Raw genomic sequence first — 17905 nt, 5'->3', positions numbered from 1 at the left:
CTGAAAAACTTACCAAAACACTAACATTGATCACTGAATCACGAAAATGTGTCCAAGTTCCGTTAACATCTGCCAGACAGACATGTACATCTTCCAATCATTCCATTTACCAAATATAGTTGACGTTTTGGTTATAGTATTTGAAACTGACCAAAACACAAAAAACATAACATGGACCAATGAACTATCAAAAATGAGGTCAAGGTCAGATGAAACGTGCCAGACAATCATTCAATATACCACATATAGTTAACCTGTTACTTAATAGTATTTGAGAAGCATGTAGCAAGGAACCTATATACCAAATTATCATTTTATTACTCAAAATGATTGAAAAATTCAGATGACAAATGGCTTCTAACTTTTTATCAAGCAGTCACTTTACATGAGGGCAATGCACATATGACCAATGGAAACTTTATCATGAGTTATATACAAACAAAGTATGAAGCATCCAGGTCTTCTTCCTTCTCAAATAAAAATCTCTTTACAAATAGATTAAATCTGTGCCTCTGCAGTCAGATAGTAATCCCTGTCTGGTATACTTTGACCTTTTTTGCAGACAAGATTTTTTTTGTTTTGAAATTGCAGATAAGCTGGTACATGTCTCATATAATCATTTGTCTGAGGCAAGACTAAAACATTTTTTTAGTCTAAAAACTTTTAAAAAAAGTTTATTGATATTCCAAATGTTGATATGAATGAACATATTATCAATGACACAAATGGTGTAGCTACTTTATACTTATAACAAAATAATCTTAAAGCTCTTACAAAATTGTAATTCCTTTCAAAATCACATCTCCATCAACTACTGTTTGTATTAAAACTACATACCAAAGTTCAGTTCAATAGGCATGACAATATAAGAGCTATCTAAATAAACAGGAGAATAGACAAGATGGCAAACTATTCAATCTCGGCTTTAATGAAGGGACCAAAAGAAATGTGTATTACCACATAAAACAAGGTTTCTTAAATTACTTTAACTAAGTAAACATTGTTTTGCTAAAATGTCAATATACTTAAACCATCAAATAATCCTTTTTTCAACAAATCATATCCTAACAAAAGTTCCGTCTAGCCTCTTAATTGTGTAAGCACTTGGACCTTATATCTACATTGAATGGCCAGTTTTACAATGAAATTGCCAATTCTAAATTTTGCTCCATGTGCTTAAGAAAACATGAAAAAACATTTGCAAATTGATTATCTATCCTAGTAAAAAACAAACTAATACAAGACAATACATTATCTGTATATATACATTAAATAACATTGTTTGTTTTATTGTCTTTGACTATTTTTTAGAATTATATTCACTTGCTTTGAAATTGTAAATGTTTTTCATTTCATAATTTGATAGTTTTATAATTATCATATTGTATAATAAATACAACTTCAAACTTGTATTCATTACTTGTGTTGACTAGTTGTTTTATTCTATACCAAGTATATATAAATTCTAATACATATTATAATCATAATGCTTGCAATTGCAACAGTAAATATGAGTATACTAGACTGTGTGGTGAATATGCACTTCATATAAAAAATCATAATTAAAGTTGGAAATTTTTGCATTGCTATAAAATTCACAGATTTTTACTGAAAGTTTTGATAACATAACAGTTGCATACTAATTTACAAATGAATTTCATCCATCTCTTTATTTTCAAATATCTCTTAAAATTGAAGTTCAGAAGATCATCAGATTTTTTTAAAATTTCAAATTTAATATTCAAAGGAAAGGTTTTATCTAAATAAACTTAAAAAACATGGTGTAAGTCTCATTTATAATCAATGTATTTTACAATAATTTAACTGAGTGAAAGCATGATAACTGATGTATTTAGCTGTGAAAAAAATGTTAACAATTACAAATGTATAAAAGAACAATCAGTTTATCAATAATTTTGGGGAAAAAACATGAAATATACAGATAAAATATTACAATTTTAAGCAATTTCTGCATGATTTTAAAGCAAAAAATATTTGTTAACTTGAAAAACAAAGTAAACATTACACTAGGATTCATAAAATGGTATATTTTTTTTTTCTATTCTTGTAATTTTCCCATAATTTCTTCTTTTGTATCATTTGAATCAGTTTTAATGTATTTTTTCAACATGGAAAAAAAATTTAGAAATGCATCACTATAACTACTGGTATAAAACAATTTGTTCATGTTTACAGTTTCTATATATAACAAAGACATAGGAAACAACAACCAATTACAATCTGAAAACTGATTTCTATTCTGGTTCTTGTTTTATAACAGTTCCTCCAACTTTCTTTGCTACTCTGCCCTCATTATCTATATCTAAGTTGATTTCTATTGTTGTGACCTTTTCACCTTGATGTAATGCAGCCATGTGTGCACCAACAGTATCCAGATTTGTTGTAAACCATTGACACTGGGAACATTCATAAATTGTGGCTTTTTCATGGGCTAACTTATGTAAGCTTATTTCTTTCTGATCTGTTGTGTTGAATGCACAAGTAATATCTGGACACATGAATACTCGACATGCCCTTCGTGATTTCCTCAATAGACAGTCTCTGAATATAACATCTTCATCTGGATGCCTGGCTAGGATGTGTTGCCTCATTTTGAGACAAGTTGTAAGCTGAAGAGTGGTTGCACAATATAAGCATTCATACTGAGCTGATGAAATACTATTTCTGACTGGTTTTTCAGGAGAAGATGGAGGTACGAATGGCTCTAGGATGGCTTTAATGGAAGCCGTATCTCGGTCAATAGAGTGGGTATCCTCAGCATGTTTGACAAGATTTTCCTCACTGAGGTGTACATATTTGCACAGATCTTTGGGACAGAAACAGATGTAAGGATTATTTTTGTGTGTTTTCTTCTTGACATCCAATGCACGTAAAGCTACTCCAGGATGAATTGTGTTAATGTGACGCTTCATTAAATTCTCTCCAAAGTGCATCTGTTGACACTGTAGACATTTATACAATGAAGGAGAATGCCCCTGGGCTTGCACTCTGGCAGAAGCTTTAGCTGCTGCAGCACGATTTGGTCTTCCTGAAGATTTACCTCTTGAAGCTTCATCAGAAATGTATTCATCCATCATTTTCTGAACATCCTGTTCTGGGATTTCTAATCCGTCCAAGCCATCATCTGCTTCCTTTTGTTCGGGTTCACTATCGTCATCATCATTTAATCTGTCTTCTATGTCTGAGCTAGACACTGAGGAAGGTGGAGTTGCTGCGTCTTTCCCTGACTTGACGGACACTATTTTGGGCATGAGTGGAGGAGGTTCTTCAGGACCTGTTGCTGTATCAGTGACTGGCTTTGGAGTAGGTGTTGATACTGGAAGGTCTTCATTGTGTTTATCTTTTAGATGTTCACCAAGTTCCCCATCAACTCTAGTTTCCCACAGACAGATCTTACAGAAGTATACTGTGGTTTTTTTCTTCATTTTTGAAGCTTGAAGATCTCTCATCACAGTTTCTCCATCTTTGTGATTAGCTAATACATGTTTCTTCACTCTTGTATTGTTATTTGAAGTGTAAGAGCAGTGTATACAGGCATACTCTGCTGTTTTGGTAGTTTTAAAATTACGTGCCATCTGAAATGCTTTTTGAGAAATCTTGGTTGAGAAATTACGAGTTAGTTCTAGACATTTCTTTGCAGATCCATCAATTTTCTCTGGACATCCTGGTTCTAACCAAGGAGTACAACTCTCTGAATGATTGAGGTATTCTTCGGTTTTCTTACTGGTAAAGGAACAGTTCTGTCGATGACAAAAGAAAACATATCTTTTTTGCTTCAGTTTGACAGCCCTCATGTCGAGTGCATACAAAACACATCCAGAATGTTTAAACAACAAGTGTTCTTTGATCTTGAAGCAGACTGGGGCATTAAAATTGCAGTGAGCACATTTGTAAGTCAATGGATACTTCTTCTTTTCTTCATCAGGAATGTATTCTTCGTCACTGTCACTATCCGCTATGCCTTCTGCATTATCCTCATTTTGAGTTACAGCTGGAGTTGTCTTCTCTTGGGCAGGTGTGGATGTTACTGTTGGACTACCCAGTAGTAAGGCAGGATTGGGACTAAGGTACATCTGGTTGTCTCTCTCTTTGATTTTGTTCATTTCATCCTGTGACGAGACTAACATGGCTACATACTTGTGGGCCTTTCCACCATGCTGGGTATTCAGATGTGTCTTCAGGAAGGTCTGACTTAATGTGACAAATTCACAGTAACCACAATTCCAACAAAGACCTGAAGAGACTGTAACTGTATTTTGTGTTTTACCTGGAGTGGTTGTTTTCTGTGCCGCTGATGGTGGTGTTGGTTTTGGTGCTATAGGAGTTATTTTGGCTGGTGACTTAGTAGCGACAGGAGTCTCAATGACTTTTGCTTTGGATGCTTCATGAACGGGTTTGGCAACAATTGATGACCTTTTACTTCTAGGTACAATAACTTTCTCTGAAGGTTCTTCTTCCTCTGAACTTTCATTGTCATCATCATCTACTTCATCGACTTCCATTTCAAACATGGTTTCTGTAGTAGGTATTTTTGGTTTTCCTTCTGTCTTTGATTTGGGACCTGGTTTACTAACTTTGGTTTTCTTTGGTGTTGGTTCACCATTTTCCTCATTCTTTCTCTTTTTTGAATTGACCTCTAGCTGAAGAAAATCAGGTAGGAATGTACAATACTTCAGGCTTTCAGCAGTGGAGCGGAAGTCTTCATGTTCTTTGGAGGCATGTCGAATGACATCAGCTCTAGAAAAAGACTGATATGTACAAAACTTACAATGAAACCTGTGTTCCATGACGTGCTGAAGTAAAGTCTGCTTGTGTTCTGTTTTAAATGGACAAAAGTTACACCAATAATACTGCATATCTGTCTGAATGTTATCTCCATCTTGTGTCATTACAAAAGCTTTTGAAGCAACTCCACAAACCATTTCATGAGTCATATTCTGAAATGAATGTTCTGTCTTCTCATCATACACTCCCATCTCCATCAATGTTTGACCAATATGTGACATGTCCTTCTGTGGTATCTCACATGTACGTGTTGGACTTTTGGGTCGTACCATGTTAGAATCTTTTAGTTTGAAATCATCCTTTTTATATGTTGTTCTAGGATTAGGTTTAAATGGTAGAGGATCATTCTGTGCAATCACTGCTTCATTTTTCTGCAGCATATCTTCAATAACATTCTTGATCGACTGTCCCTGGTCAGATTTATCCAGTATTCCTCTCAGTAGAGATTTGATCTGCTGTCCCTCAACTGGTTCCCCACTGGATCCTTCCAAAGCAACCTCATAACCAGGGTCAACTGGTTCTGACTTTACCTTGATTTGACCACTCATTGTAACAACCTGTAACAAATTTAAAAAGAGTTATTAGCATATAATGAGAAGGTTTTTTTTGTTAACTAATATGAATATTATAAAATGACGATACACTCCACCCTAATATTGGAAGGAGTGTAGCATATTAAATCATGGGAATTTAATGAGATTTTTCATATTTTAAAATGTGTGTATGAAATAATTCTGTAGAATTTCGTTTTTTAAATACATACAGACTGTAAGATATTTTGTAATTAGTCTACAAGTATGAAAGGTTACATCCAATATTTTGATATCATTTGTAGTTAACTTATTCAAATTTGGAAGGAATCAAAATGAAATGAAGGCAACTGACAAGTGTTAACAACAACAGATATCTGTTAAGATGATTTGGTCTATTTATTAGATGAATTTGAATTTTGAAGTAGCTTTCAGTCATTGTGAGTACATTCAGATTGATGGGAACGTGCTGTGTATCAATTTGTCATTTGTATTACTTTTTTTTTTTGGGTTAAGTTGTAAAACCAGTTGGAATATGTCATTTTGAGTACTGGGAAATATATAAACCCTACCTCAATTTATATAAGCCTACCCTTATATTGAATCCAGAGGTTGCTTGTTGCTGTCTGTCATAATAGTATTTTATCATGTTATAAATCATATCTGTAAAGTTCTCTTTTGAATAGTTTCAATTTTTTTTATCCATGGAGCTTTTTTACATTTACCTGCTTTCGAGGCTGCATTCACTTTGATTTTATTGTTTTGTGATTTTAATCTTGGTATTTGGTGGATAGTTTCTTATTGGAAATTATACCACATCTTCTTATATTTTTATATAATATAAACTTACAACATGTACAAAATGTAACAAAAAAAATTAAAAAATTGTTAAACTGGTTTCTACTGTAAAGTCAGAAATTTGTTGATGCATTTATCAACTCCATTGCAGAAATTTCAGACTAAAAAGCAATAGTTTTGCTATTAAAATTTGAATTGCCTTATTTTTTTGTGATAGCTATCCTTCATTCCTTGGTATCTATGATGAGTTTATTTGCAATATCACAATAATAAATACATCACAAACATTTCTGAATTCACAGTAATTGTGTACTTACAGTTAAGATTGTCTTTTTTCTTTAGTTTTTAAAGAAAAATTCTTAATTGTTCTACAAAATAAAATAATTTAATATAATTCTGTCAGTTCTACTTCATTCATGTCCAGTGCAGGATGTTTATTCAATATTGTCGACATCGCGATATCTACAATGTTTAAACCATGTCGTGTAAACATCGTTTACATTGCTTGAACCCTTGTTTACATCGTTGACATCGTTAACATTGCGATGTATACAATGTAAACACGATGTCGTGTCAACATCGTTAACATTGTTTGAACTCTTATATATTGTTTACATCGTTGACATCGTTAACATTGCGATGGATACAATGTAAACACGATATCGTGTCAACATCGTTTACATTGTTTGAACTCTTATATATTGTTTACATCGTTGACATCGTTAACATCGCGATGTTTACAATGTAAACACGATGTCCTGTTAACATTGTTTATATTGTTTGAACCTTTATATATTGTTTACATCGTTAACATCGCGATGTTTACAATGTTAACACGATGTCGTGTTAACATCGTTTACATTGTTTGAACCCATATATATTGTTTACATCGTTGACATCGTTAACATTGCGATGTATACAATGTAAACAAGATATCGTGTCAACATCGTTTACATTGTTTGAACTCTTATATATTGTTTACATCGTTGACATCGTTAACATTGCGATGTTTACAATGTAAACACGATGTCGTGTTAACATCGTTTATATTGTTTGAACCCTTATATATTGTTTACATCGTTGACATCGTTAACATTGCGATGTATACAATGTAAACACGATATCGTGTCAACATCGTTAACATTGTTTGAACTCTTATATATTGTTTACATCATTGACATTGTTAACATTGCGATGTATACAATGTAAACACGATATCGTGTCAACATCGTTTACATTGTTTGAACTCTTATATATTGTTTACATCGTTGACATCGTTAACATTGCGATGTTTACAATGTAAACACGATGTCGTGTTAACATCGTTTATATTGTTTGAACCCTTATATATTGTTTACATCGTTGACATCGTTAACATTGCGATGTATACAATGTAAACACGATATCGTGTCAACATCTTTAACATTGTTTGAACTCTTATATATTGTTTACATCGTTGACATTGTTAACATTGCCATGTATACAATGTAAACAAGATATCGTGTCAACATCGTTTACATTGTTTGAACTCTTATATATTGTTTACATCGTTAACATCGCAATGTTTACAATGTAAACACGATGTCGTGTTAACATCGTTTATATTGTTTGAACCCTTATATATTGTTTACATCGTTGACATCGTTAACATCGCGATGTTTACAATGTTAACACGATGTCGTGGCAACAATGTTGACATTGTTTGAATTCTTAGATATTGTTTACATCGTTGGGAATCACACTATACGCATCGTTTTCGGTGCCGCTATAGTGTCGTGACTGTATTATGACGTCGCCATTTTCTAGTCCGTCGTAAAAGTTGCTAATTTGTAAGATAGCGAGTCGCCCAAAGGAAAGTTCAACTAAAGCAGGAAAATGATAATGAACATATCATGTTTTTCAACTGTTATAATTAAATAAAAAATACGTGTCTATAAGGAAGGGTCTGATTGTATTGCGGTTTACGGAATACAGAATAATGGATAAATACTGTAGAATAAAAGTCAAACAAAAAAGAAGAAAAGATTAGAGAATGATGAGGTGCTAAAATATAAAGAATAAAAATATTGGTAACACAAACTTAATATTAATAAATGAATGACCCTCCATCCAGACCCTTATGATAAAAAAGAACGTATCTATTCAAAACACATAATCAGAACGTTTGAAATTCATAGCATATTCATTATTATTAAGTACCCTCTAGAACCATTTTCTTGAAATCAAAGTATGTGACATATACTTTTTTTTGGAGCGTATTGTCGCGATGCTATATGTAGGGTTCATAGTATATGTTGGGTTTTTTTTTTTGGGGGGGGGGGGGGGGGAGTGGAAAGGGATATTAATAGGTCAAGAGTAACAGCATGTTAGCGTACAGCTTCCGGAATCTGTAGTTTTCTGTTCATCCAAGGAGGTTATAAGATAACCTTCTTGGTTCATCAGAGTATTGTAAATAAGAACAATGAGTTTCGACTTTCATTATTTTCATATCACATGCAGAAAACGTCATAACTATAGTCTTCTATTCTACATGTATAAATAATTTCGACTCAGCTTGACGGGTTAATACAAAGCAGGGTCAAAATTAATATGTTCAAATTCTGAATATTGCATTAAACTTGCCACTGGACGTAAATTATGTTTAAAGTGCTATTTGAAATCGTTATTTATTTTACATGTGATGATAGAAATTATCAAAGTGTCCAGTTCACCAAAGTTTTATGAAAACTGCTGAAAGCAATATTTAGTTGTTGTCCGAAAACGGATAAATCCCCCTTTTATAATGAATAAAACCCTATAACTGAGAAACATAAAATCTAAAATTCATAAAAAAACCTAAATGGAGCTCACGTCAATAGATATAAACAATTCACCAAAGTTTTATGTCAATTGGTTAAAGAGTCTGACGTGATGATAACGAACGGACAGACGGACACCGATATACCATAATACGTCCCGTAAACGAAGGTATACCAATTTAGCACATATTATACATTTGGCTTAAAAAGTCTACATCAGTAGAAATATTTAACACACACACACATACGTATTTATATAGAATTACATGCTAAATAGTAACCAACACATTAATGGTTCGTCTGGTGAAAGTATATTCCACTCATATAGACAAATATTGATGATGTTTATGTAATATTTGCCACTGAAAGTTTTGCAAAATTCAAGAAAACAATGGAAAAAACACTAACCAGATGCTCCGAAGGGCGTAGCTTTATACGACCGCAGAGGTTGAACCCTGAACGGTTGGGGCAAGTATGGACACAACATTCAAGCTGGATTCAGCTCTAAATTTGGATTGTGATTAAATTGTTGACACAGCATAGGTTTCTGACACAGAATGAATGTGTTCTAATGAACTTAAAATTTTTGTTTTCTCTAGAGCAATTCACTATGCTGTTGAATATTAATCCTCTCAAAAAAATGTTTGAAGAAATTTTCTTTTTATTTATGAAATTTCAAATGAGAAAAATTGAACCCAATTTTTTAATCACAAACCCCTTTCCCTTATTCCAAAACTAATCTCAATTAAAATATTCTAATGGAGTTTGCAACAATAACTACTCATTTAAATACATCATAAAATATTAAGATGTAAAAAAAAACTGCTTGTTATCACTGAATGGTAAAGATTATTTAAATTTATCAGTTGGTAGTAAAAAGTGAATATACATTGTATATTGTATATAACAAAGATTTAAGTTGATTCTGGACAAAGAAAGATAACTCCAATTAAAAAAAAACCTGGAAAAAAGATATTTCTTGCTTACTATTCTGGACAAAGAAAGATAACTCTAATTAAAAAAAAAATTTGCTATTTCACAATATTGTGAAATTAGATATTTCTTGCCATTGCACAATATTGTGCAATTGAAAAGACTTGCTATTGCACAATACTTAATATAATAATTTTAGATCCTGATTTGGACCAACTTGAAAACTGGGCCCATAATCAAAAATCTAAGTACATGTTTAGATTCAGCATATCAAAGAGGCCCAAGAATTTAATTTTTGTTAAAATCAAACTTAGTTTCAATTTGGACCCTTTGGACCTTAATGTAGGCCAATTTGAAAACGGCACCAAAAATGAAGAATCTACATACACAGTTTGATTTGGCATATCAAAGAACCCCATTTATTCAATTTTTGATGAAATCAAATAAAGTTTAATTTTGGACCCAGATTTGGACCAACTTGAAAACTGGGCCAATAATCAAGAATCTAAGTACATTTTTAGATTCAACATATCAAAGAACCCCACCGATTCATTTTTTGTCAAAATCAAACTAAGTTTAATTTTGGACCCTTTGGACCTTAATGTAGACCAATTTGAAAACATGACCAAAAGTTAAGAATCTACATACACAGTTAGATTCGGCATATCAAAGAACCCCAATTATTCAATTTTGATGAAATCAAACAAAGTTTAATTTTGGACCCTTTGGGCCCCTTTTTCCTAAACTGTTGGGACCAAAACTCCCAAAATCAATACCAACCTTCCTTTTATGGTCATAAACCTTGTGTTTAAATTTCATAGATTTCTATTTACTTATACTAATGTTATGGTGCGAAAACCAAGAAAAATGCTTATTTGGATCCCTTTTTGGCCCCTGATTCCTAAACTGTTGGAACCTAAACTTCCAAAATCAATACCAATCTTCCTTTTGTGGTCATAAACATTGTGTTTAAATTTCATTGATTTCTATTTACTTAAACTAAAGTTATTGTGCGAAAACCAAGAATAATGCTTATTTGGGCCCTTTTTTGGCCCCTTATTCTTAAACTGTTGAAACCAAAACTCCCAAAATCAATCCCAACCTTTCTTTTGTGGTCATAAACCTTGTGTCAAAATTTCATAGATTTCTATTAACTTAAACTAAAGTTATAGTGCGAAAACCAAGAAAATGCTTATTTGGGCCCTTTTTGGCCCCTAATTCCTAAAATGTTGGGACCAAAACTCCCAAAATCAATACCAACCTTCCTTTTATAGTCATAAACCTTGTGTTAAAATTTCATAGATTTCTATTCACTTTTACTTAAGTTAGAGTGCGAAAACTAAAAGTATTCGGACGACGACGACGACACAGACGACGACGCCAACGTGATAGCAATATACGACGAAATTTTTTTCAAAATTTGCGGTTGTATAAAAACAAGTTATAATAGTTGAGATGTAGGTTCGTGTTCAGGTTACTTAATGTGATCACTTGGCTGTAGACAGTGATACAGTGAGATTGTCGGATTTCGACCATGACTGAAAAGGTTAACCAGTTCTTTAAATACAAAGGTAGCTGAATATCTCTTGAATATTTGGTTCTTGTGAGAAAAAAATGGCCAATATGATAATGCAGAAAGTGCTTAAATTGGCACACAGATACAATCAGTTATTTTCAACTTAACTATCATTAATCAGTATTGGCAAGAAAGGTACACATACCGTAATAAAAGATAAATGTAACAAAAGAATATACATCTAAAGAAAAAGAGGTGCACCCATAGAAAATAGAAACTGCAATTTTACTCTTAATTTCATCGGAGCTCAAATTTTAACTCTTACCAGAATATTTAATCTTTTTAAGAGTAGCAATTTTTATACATGTGCATGTAAAACACATTTCGTTGTAGAAGGGTCCAAATACAGCACAAACAACACGATGTAAACATAAAGGAATAGACTTTATATATACAATATAAACACGATGTTGACACAATATTGTCACCATCACGATGTATACGATGTGAACGATGTAAACAGTAAGGTAGATACTTTATATATATATTTACAATATAAACACGATGTTGACACGATATTGTCAACATTGCGATGTATACGATGTGAACGATGTAAACATAAAGGTATAGACTCTATATATACAATATAAACACGATGTTGACACAATATTGTCAACATCGCGATGTATACGATGTGAACGATGTAAACAGAAAGGTAGAGACTTTATATATATATACAATATAAACACGATGTTGACACGATATTGTCAACATCGCGATGTATACAATGTGAACAATGTAAACAGAAAGGTAGAGACTTTATATATATATATATATATACAATATAAACACGATGTTGACACAATATTGTCAACATTGCGATGTATACGATGTGAACGATGTAATCATAAAGGTATAGACTCTATATATACAATATAAACACGATGTTGACACGATATTGTCAACATCGCGATGTATACGATGTGAACGATGTAAACAGAAAGGTAGAGACTTTATATATATATATACAATATAAACACGATGTTGACACGCTATTGTCAACATCGCGATGTATACGATGTGAACGATGTAAACAGAAAGGTAGAGACTTTATATATATATATACAATATAAACATGATGTTGACACAATATTGTCAACATTGCGATGTATACGATGTGAACGATGTAAACATAAAGGTATAGACTCTATATATATAATTTAAACACGATGTTGACACGATACTGTTAACATCGCGATGTATACGATGTGAACGATGTAAACAGAAAGGTATAGACTCCACATACACAATATAAACACGATGTTGACACGATATTGTTAACATTGCGATGTGAACGATGTTAACAGAAAGGTATAGACTCTATATATACAATATAAACACGATGTTGACACGATATTGTTAACATTGCGATGTATGCGATGTGAACGATGTAAATAGAAAGGTATAGAACATATTGATAGGATACAATGTAAACACAATAACGACTCTATAAAGTTGGCATTGCGATGTTGACAATATCGACAAAACATCGTGCACTGGACATAGTTCTTCTACTTTAAAAGTTTAATATATGTTTACAAGAACTAGACCTAATATAGATTTACCACAATTTACATATCAAGAAATTATTAAACCATCAACATAACCAATATCACTACTAACATACTAAACCCCTAATTGTGCCTGATATTCCTATGATGAAGACATAATCTTTCAATCAGTTTAATTGAGGTCTGGAGCTGGTATGTCAGTTACTGCTAGTAGTGTTGTTATTTATGTATTGTCATTTTGTTTATTTTCTTTTGTTTCATATTCTGACATCGGACTCAGACTTTTATTAAATTGAGTTTTACTGTGGGTATTAGTGTGTTTTTTTCTACATTGGCTAGAGGTACAGGGGGGGTTGAGATCTCTCAAAAACATGTTAAACCCCACAACAATTTTGCGCCTGTCACAAGTCAGGAACCTCTGGCCTTTGTTAGTCTTGTATGATTTTAAATTTTAGTTTCTTGTGTATACTTCGAAGTTTAGTATGACATCCATTATCACTTAACTAGTATACATATTTGTTTAGGGGCCCACTGAAGGATGCCTCCTGGTGCAGGAGTTACTTGCTACATTGAAGACCCATTGGTGGCCTTTGGCTGTTGTCTGCTCAATGGTTGGATTGTTGTAGCTTTGACACATTCCCCATTTCCTTTCTCAATTTTATTTTATTACTGTATAATATTTGGACATGTTTTTAATAGAGATAGATAATTCTGAATTGCAGAGTGAAGGAATTTTTATTTGAAATTAATTGACAGCAAACAAATCATTATATTAACTATTAATTTGGTCACATATATTTATCTATTTTTAATAATTATTTGTTATCATATTGTACATTTTGTGTAGACAGTTGATCATTATTAATGTCAATGTGATTCAATATGGTTGGACTGGCATGGTTGTTTATACTTACATCTGATCCAAGATTAGGGGCTTTCTCTAGACTATGCAGTTATCAAAACAGTGCACTGAAAGAAACAAAAATCTGTATGTTAAATGAATAGAAAAGTGGAATGTGTTTCTTAATAATTAGTGTTGTACATGTAACTTAAGTATTCTAAATTTGTGAGAACCCTCTTTGAAAATGAACTTGATCATGTTATGTATTAAGTGAGAATTTTTAGTTCTTAAAAGATGTTTTTTAAACATGTTAAAGCCCAACCAAATTACAATAAGGGATTCATTTTTTATAAATGTATTTTTGCAAGACCATGAAAACTAGAGGCTTTGGGCCAGGTGAGCTAAAAACTGCAAAATTTCCTTAAAATTACTAATTCGGGGCAGAAACCCAACAACAGGTTGTCAGATTTTTCTGAAAAGGCAGATAGATATGCACCTGATTTACAATTTAACCCTGTCAGATTTGCTCTAAATGCTTTGGTTTCAGAGATATAAGCCAAAATCTACATTTTACCCCCTAAGTTCTATTTTTAGCCATGGCGGCCACCTTGGCTGGTTGACGGGTCACTGGACACACTATTTAACTAGATACCCTAGTGATGATTGTGGCCAAGTTTGGTTAAATTTGGCCCTGTAGTTTCAGAGGAGAAGATTTATGCAAAAGTTAACAATGACAGACGCCGGACTATTGAAGTTAAGAAGTATTATGTATATGTAGTGTAGATGAAAATCAATGATCATTTTTCATCTCGGCCGACTTCGAAATTTTTACTGCAAGATTTGTCTCCGGGACGCCAAGTGATGAGAAAAGCTCACTTGGCCCTTTGAGCAAGGTGAGCTAAAAAGTTGTATCAAGTTTTTCTTTTATCTACCTCTGCACTTTTTTGGGGGACCATGTGTCATCGTAAATGTAATATATGTTTTTGATATGAAGGTTAATTTTTCAATGATGCCCAAATGGCTGTCATTGGCTGTGTCCAGCACAAATGTGATACAATTAAGGTTTAATAAATGTCTGCACTGGGAGGATAATTCAATTAAAGCTTCTTTAAAGAGATTAAATCATTTTGGGGTACAGGACCCTAACCAAACATGACATTTAACTGACTGCAAATCTGACAGGGAGTGCAAAAATAATATAAAAAAAAATTAAAAAATCCGGACCTACCGACCCTGATTTATAACATATTTAGTCATACAAAAAAACACCACGTCATAAGTTATGTAGCACTAGCATAACCTAAGTCTGCGCCAAAAACTATTTTCATGTACTATGTCTTCTAATCCTGACATTTAAACTCAAAACTTGTCCCTATTTTACTATATAAAATTTAAAAAAAAAATCACTACTGATACTATTTAAAGTCTGAATCAATATTAACTAGTCTGGGGCATTGGACTAGTAGCTAACGGTGCAGTCTGTTAATAAACCAAATAAAACATTTCTCACATGTATGAGATGTTATTTAACCCTTTCGGTGCCATAGCGACATATATGCCGTTTGGGGGTTGACTGCCGAAGCGACAAATATGTCGTTTGGGGGTTGACTGCCAATGCGACATATATGTCGTTTAATTGGTTTTAATAAAACAATCATATCTTATTTCTGTTTGTCTTTTATGCTTTTGATATTCTTATATAATATATACATTGTTGTTTTTAATTCATTATGACATAATACGTTAAGTATATATATGACTTCATAAATGTCAAAAGATCGTCTGTACTTTTCCCACCATAGCTATGGAAGACAGTGGCGGTGACATAACAGACATAGTAACTTTGGGCGACGAATATTCTGACGATGCTGATGTTGAAATGCCAGACAATGCTGCAAGACAGCCTAACCTGTGGTTTTCTGTGGTAGACAAAGAACGTTTGAGCTTGACGTTAATCGTGATTTCGAGGAACGGATTGGGCCATGTGGATTTAAAGCCAATTTTTCACCGATGGATTACTTTGATAAATTTTTGAAAACAGAAGATGATGACTTGATTGATCGCATTGTAGATGAAATAAATAGGTACATTATTAGTTTTATATGGTTTTTAATTATAACGTTGACGTTCTTAATTTTCTTTGAATGTATATTTATTTGTTTCCTTAATATAATTGCGGTCTACAAATACATTTTCAAAGTATTCTAATAATTAGTAAACTGTATTTTCTATTGACGGCTAATGTTACTGTTTTGGTGCTCAAAAGTATTTTAGATGTAAATAACGCTCCAATAGATAGCAGAGACATTTTTCACAATATTAATTATGTCCATTTTTATATAACAGATAACAGCTACCTAGTCAATAACTGTTAACAGTAAATACATTTGTGTTTTCTAAAAGTTAAAAGAAAAACAAAAAAGATTTATGATTATTTCAAAGCAAAGAAATATTTTTAAAACATTTCTGTGTTTGTTGGTTCTCATTTCATAAAATTCTGTCAACGAACGACTTCGTTTTGATCTTTTGAAAACACAAGTTTTTGTATAAACTTTTGACGGCAGCGATATTTTATTTTTATTTGGCTGTAGAACATCACTCGGCGACATCTTTATGGTGACGTTTCTAAGGTCGGTAATTTGAATTTGGCACAGAAAGGGTTAAGGTTCATATATACCAGATGGCTAAAATGGCTGTATTTTCACCTCAAAATTTACTCTGAGTACAGACAAACCTGCGCATCTGTAAAAAAATTCAGGCATAGCATGCCCTAGATAATGAATTATAAGTATGTTTTATGTTTTAGAAATATCAAAACTTACCAGAATTTTGCCATGCACTTTTTTTCATTCCTCCAGAAGGTGCCAAAATAAACTAAGTTGGGAAACAGGTTTGAGAACTTCCCCACAGGTAAAAATTAAAGAGACCATTTTTAATTGACATGGACATTAGATGAACAGTAGATACCTGACAATAATTGTTTATTTAAACTGTGTATCTCAGTGGACCATATCAAGGTAAACTCAACTGTTTGTTAATTTTAGCATCTTCTGCCGAGACGAAAAAAAATGTACGACAAAATCAAGTTATGAATTTTCTAAATCATACAATGCATTTGATTTCTACTTATCTAGGGCATGCTATGCCTTAAAACTTTTCCAGACGCACAGGTTTGCCTGTACTCATAGAAAATTTTGAGGTGAAAATACAGCTATTTTAGCCATAGGGTCCACATGAACTGTTAAGAGAAACAAATAAATCAAACAAATTGATAAATTTCACAAAATTTAATATTGTAAATATTTTTAGTTTTTTAGTTTGTGCCTACTTGTAATCTTTAAAATATTGAAGTTAAGAAGTATTATGTAGATGAAAATCAATGATCATTTTTTTTATCTCGGCCGACTTCGTAATTTTTACTGCAAGATTTGTCTCCCCTGGAATGCCGACAGAAACTGCAAGTAGCAATAATTATATTTCATTGTAAAGTACGACTAAAAATCAATTCATGATGTTGAAAAAATAATAATGCGCAATGGACTGAATAAACCAGCGCATATTGTTGATGTAATAAATGCACATGTGTATGTGAACTGCACATGATGTCGGCCATGGCTTTCGTTCTCAGGTGGTCTTCCCATTCAAACTGACTTTACAGACAAAATAAATGCAGCAACACTTAACTATTTGGGCGCCCGCATTCATAATTTAATATTTTTGATTCTTGCACCTTGAAAAGAGTTTGCAGTCACACCCAATCTCGCGATTATTGTCAATCTTTACCTGCTTTACTTGAACATGGCGCCTTTGTTTATCACTATTGAGTGACGTGTGCAAATTATGACATCACAATCAAGCGGGATTACTCTTGATGAGCAGGTGCTCGTTTGTGTAATCTGGTTCTATAAAACTATTTACTGATTAAATAATATTAATAAATATATAGTGTAAAAATTATGTATTTATATATATAACTTTTGTGGATCAGTCCGAATCACTCATGAATAATAATCGCGTTGGGAATCTCGGTCCAATCCCCCTTTTTCTATAATATCATTCTTAGGTCAAAACACCTATCTAAAATTCACCTATGTCACCTATGTTTTTTTTTT

The 17905-nt window shown here is 32.6% G+C and overlaps 1 protein-coding gene across 2 annotated transcripts; it reads right to left on the bottom strand.

The window, feature by feature from the left end:
• Window positions 1-656: 656 nt before the first annotated feature.
• On the bottom strand, window positions 657-17664 carry LOC134696499 (uncharacterized). 2 transcript variants are annotated; one of them, XM_063558334.1, is made up of 4 exons: window positions 17577-17664; window positions 13867-13921; window positions 6452-6502; window positions 657-5363 (listed from the first exon to the last, which is right to left on the bottom strand). In XM_063558334.1, the coding sequence occupies exon 4, from the start codon at window positions 5352-5354 to the stop codon at window positions 2256-2258; it is 3099 nt and encodes a 1032-aa protein (XP_063414404.1). In that variant the 5' UTR covers window positions 5355-5363; window positions 6452-6502; window positions 13867-13921; window positions 17577-17664; the 3' UTR covers window positions 657-2255. The 2 variants fall into 2 exon arrangements, with proteins under 2 accessions (XP_063414404.1, XP_063414412.1); XM_063558342.1 differs by having other exon boundaries at window positions 17478-17584.
• Between the last annotated feature and the right edge of the window lie 241 nt (window positions 17665-17905).

Source organism: Mytilus trossulus, chromosome 1, assembly GCF_036588685.1.
Source record: "Mytilus trossulus isolate FHL-02 chromosome 1, PNRI_Mtr1.1.1.hap1, whole genome shotgun sequence".
Classification (NCBI taxonomy): Eukaryota; Metazoa; Mollusca; class Bivalvia; order Mytilida; family Mytilidae; genus Mytilus; species Mytilus trossulus.
This window is presented reverse-complemented; position numbering and strand designations above follow the sequence as displayed.

Bases quoted from the DNA above. Each gene is read 5' to 3' on its own strand.
- LOC134696499 (XM_063558334.1), bottom strand. From the start codon at position 5,354: ATGAGTGGTCAAATCAAGGTAAAGTCAGAACCAGTTGACCCTGGTTAT.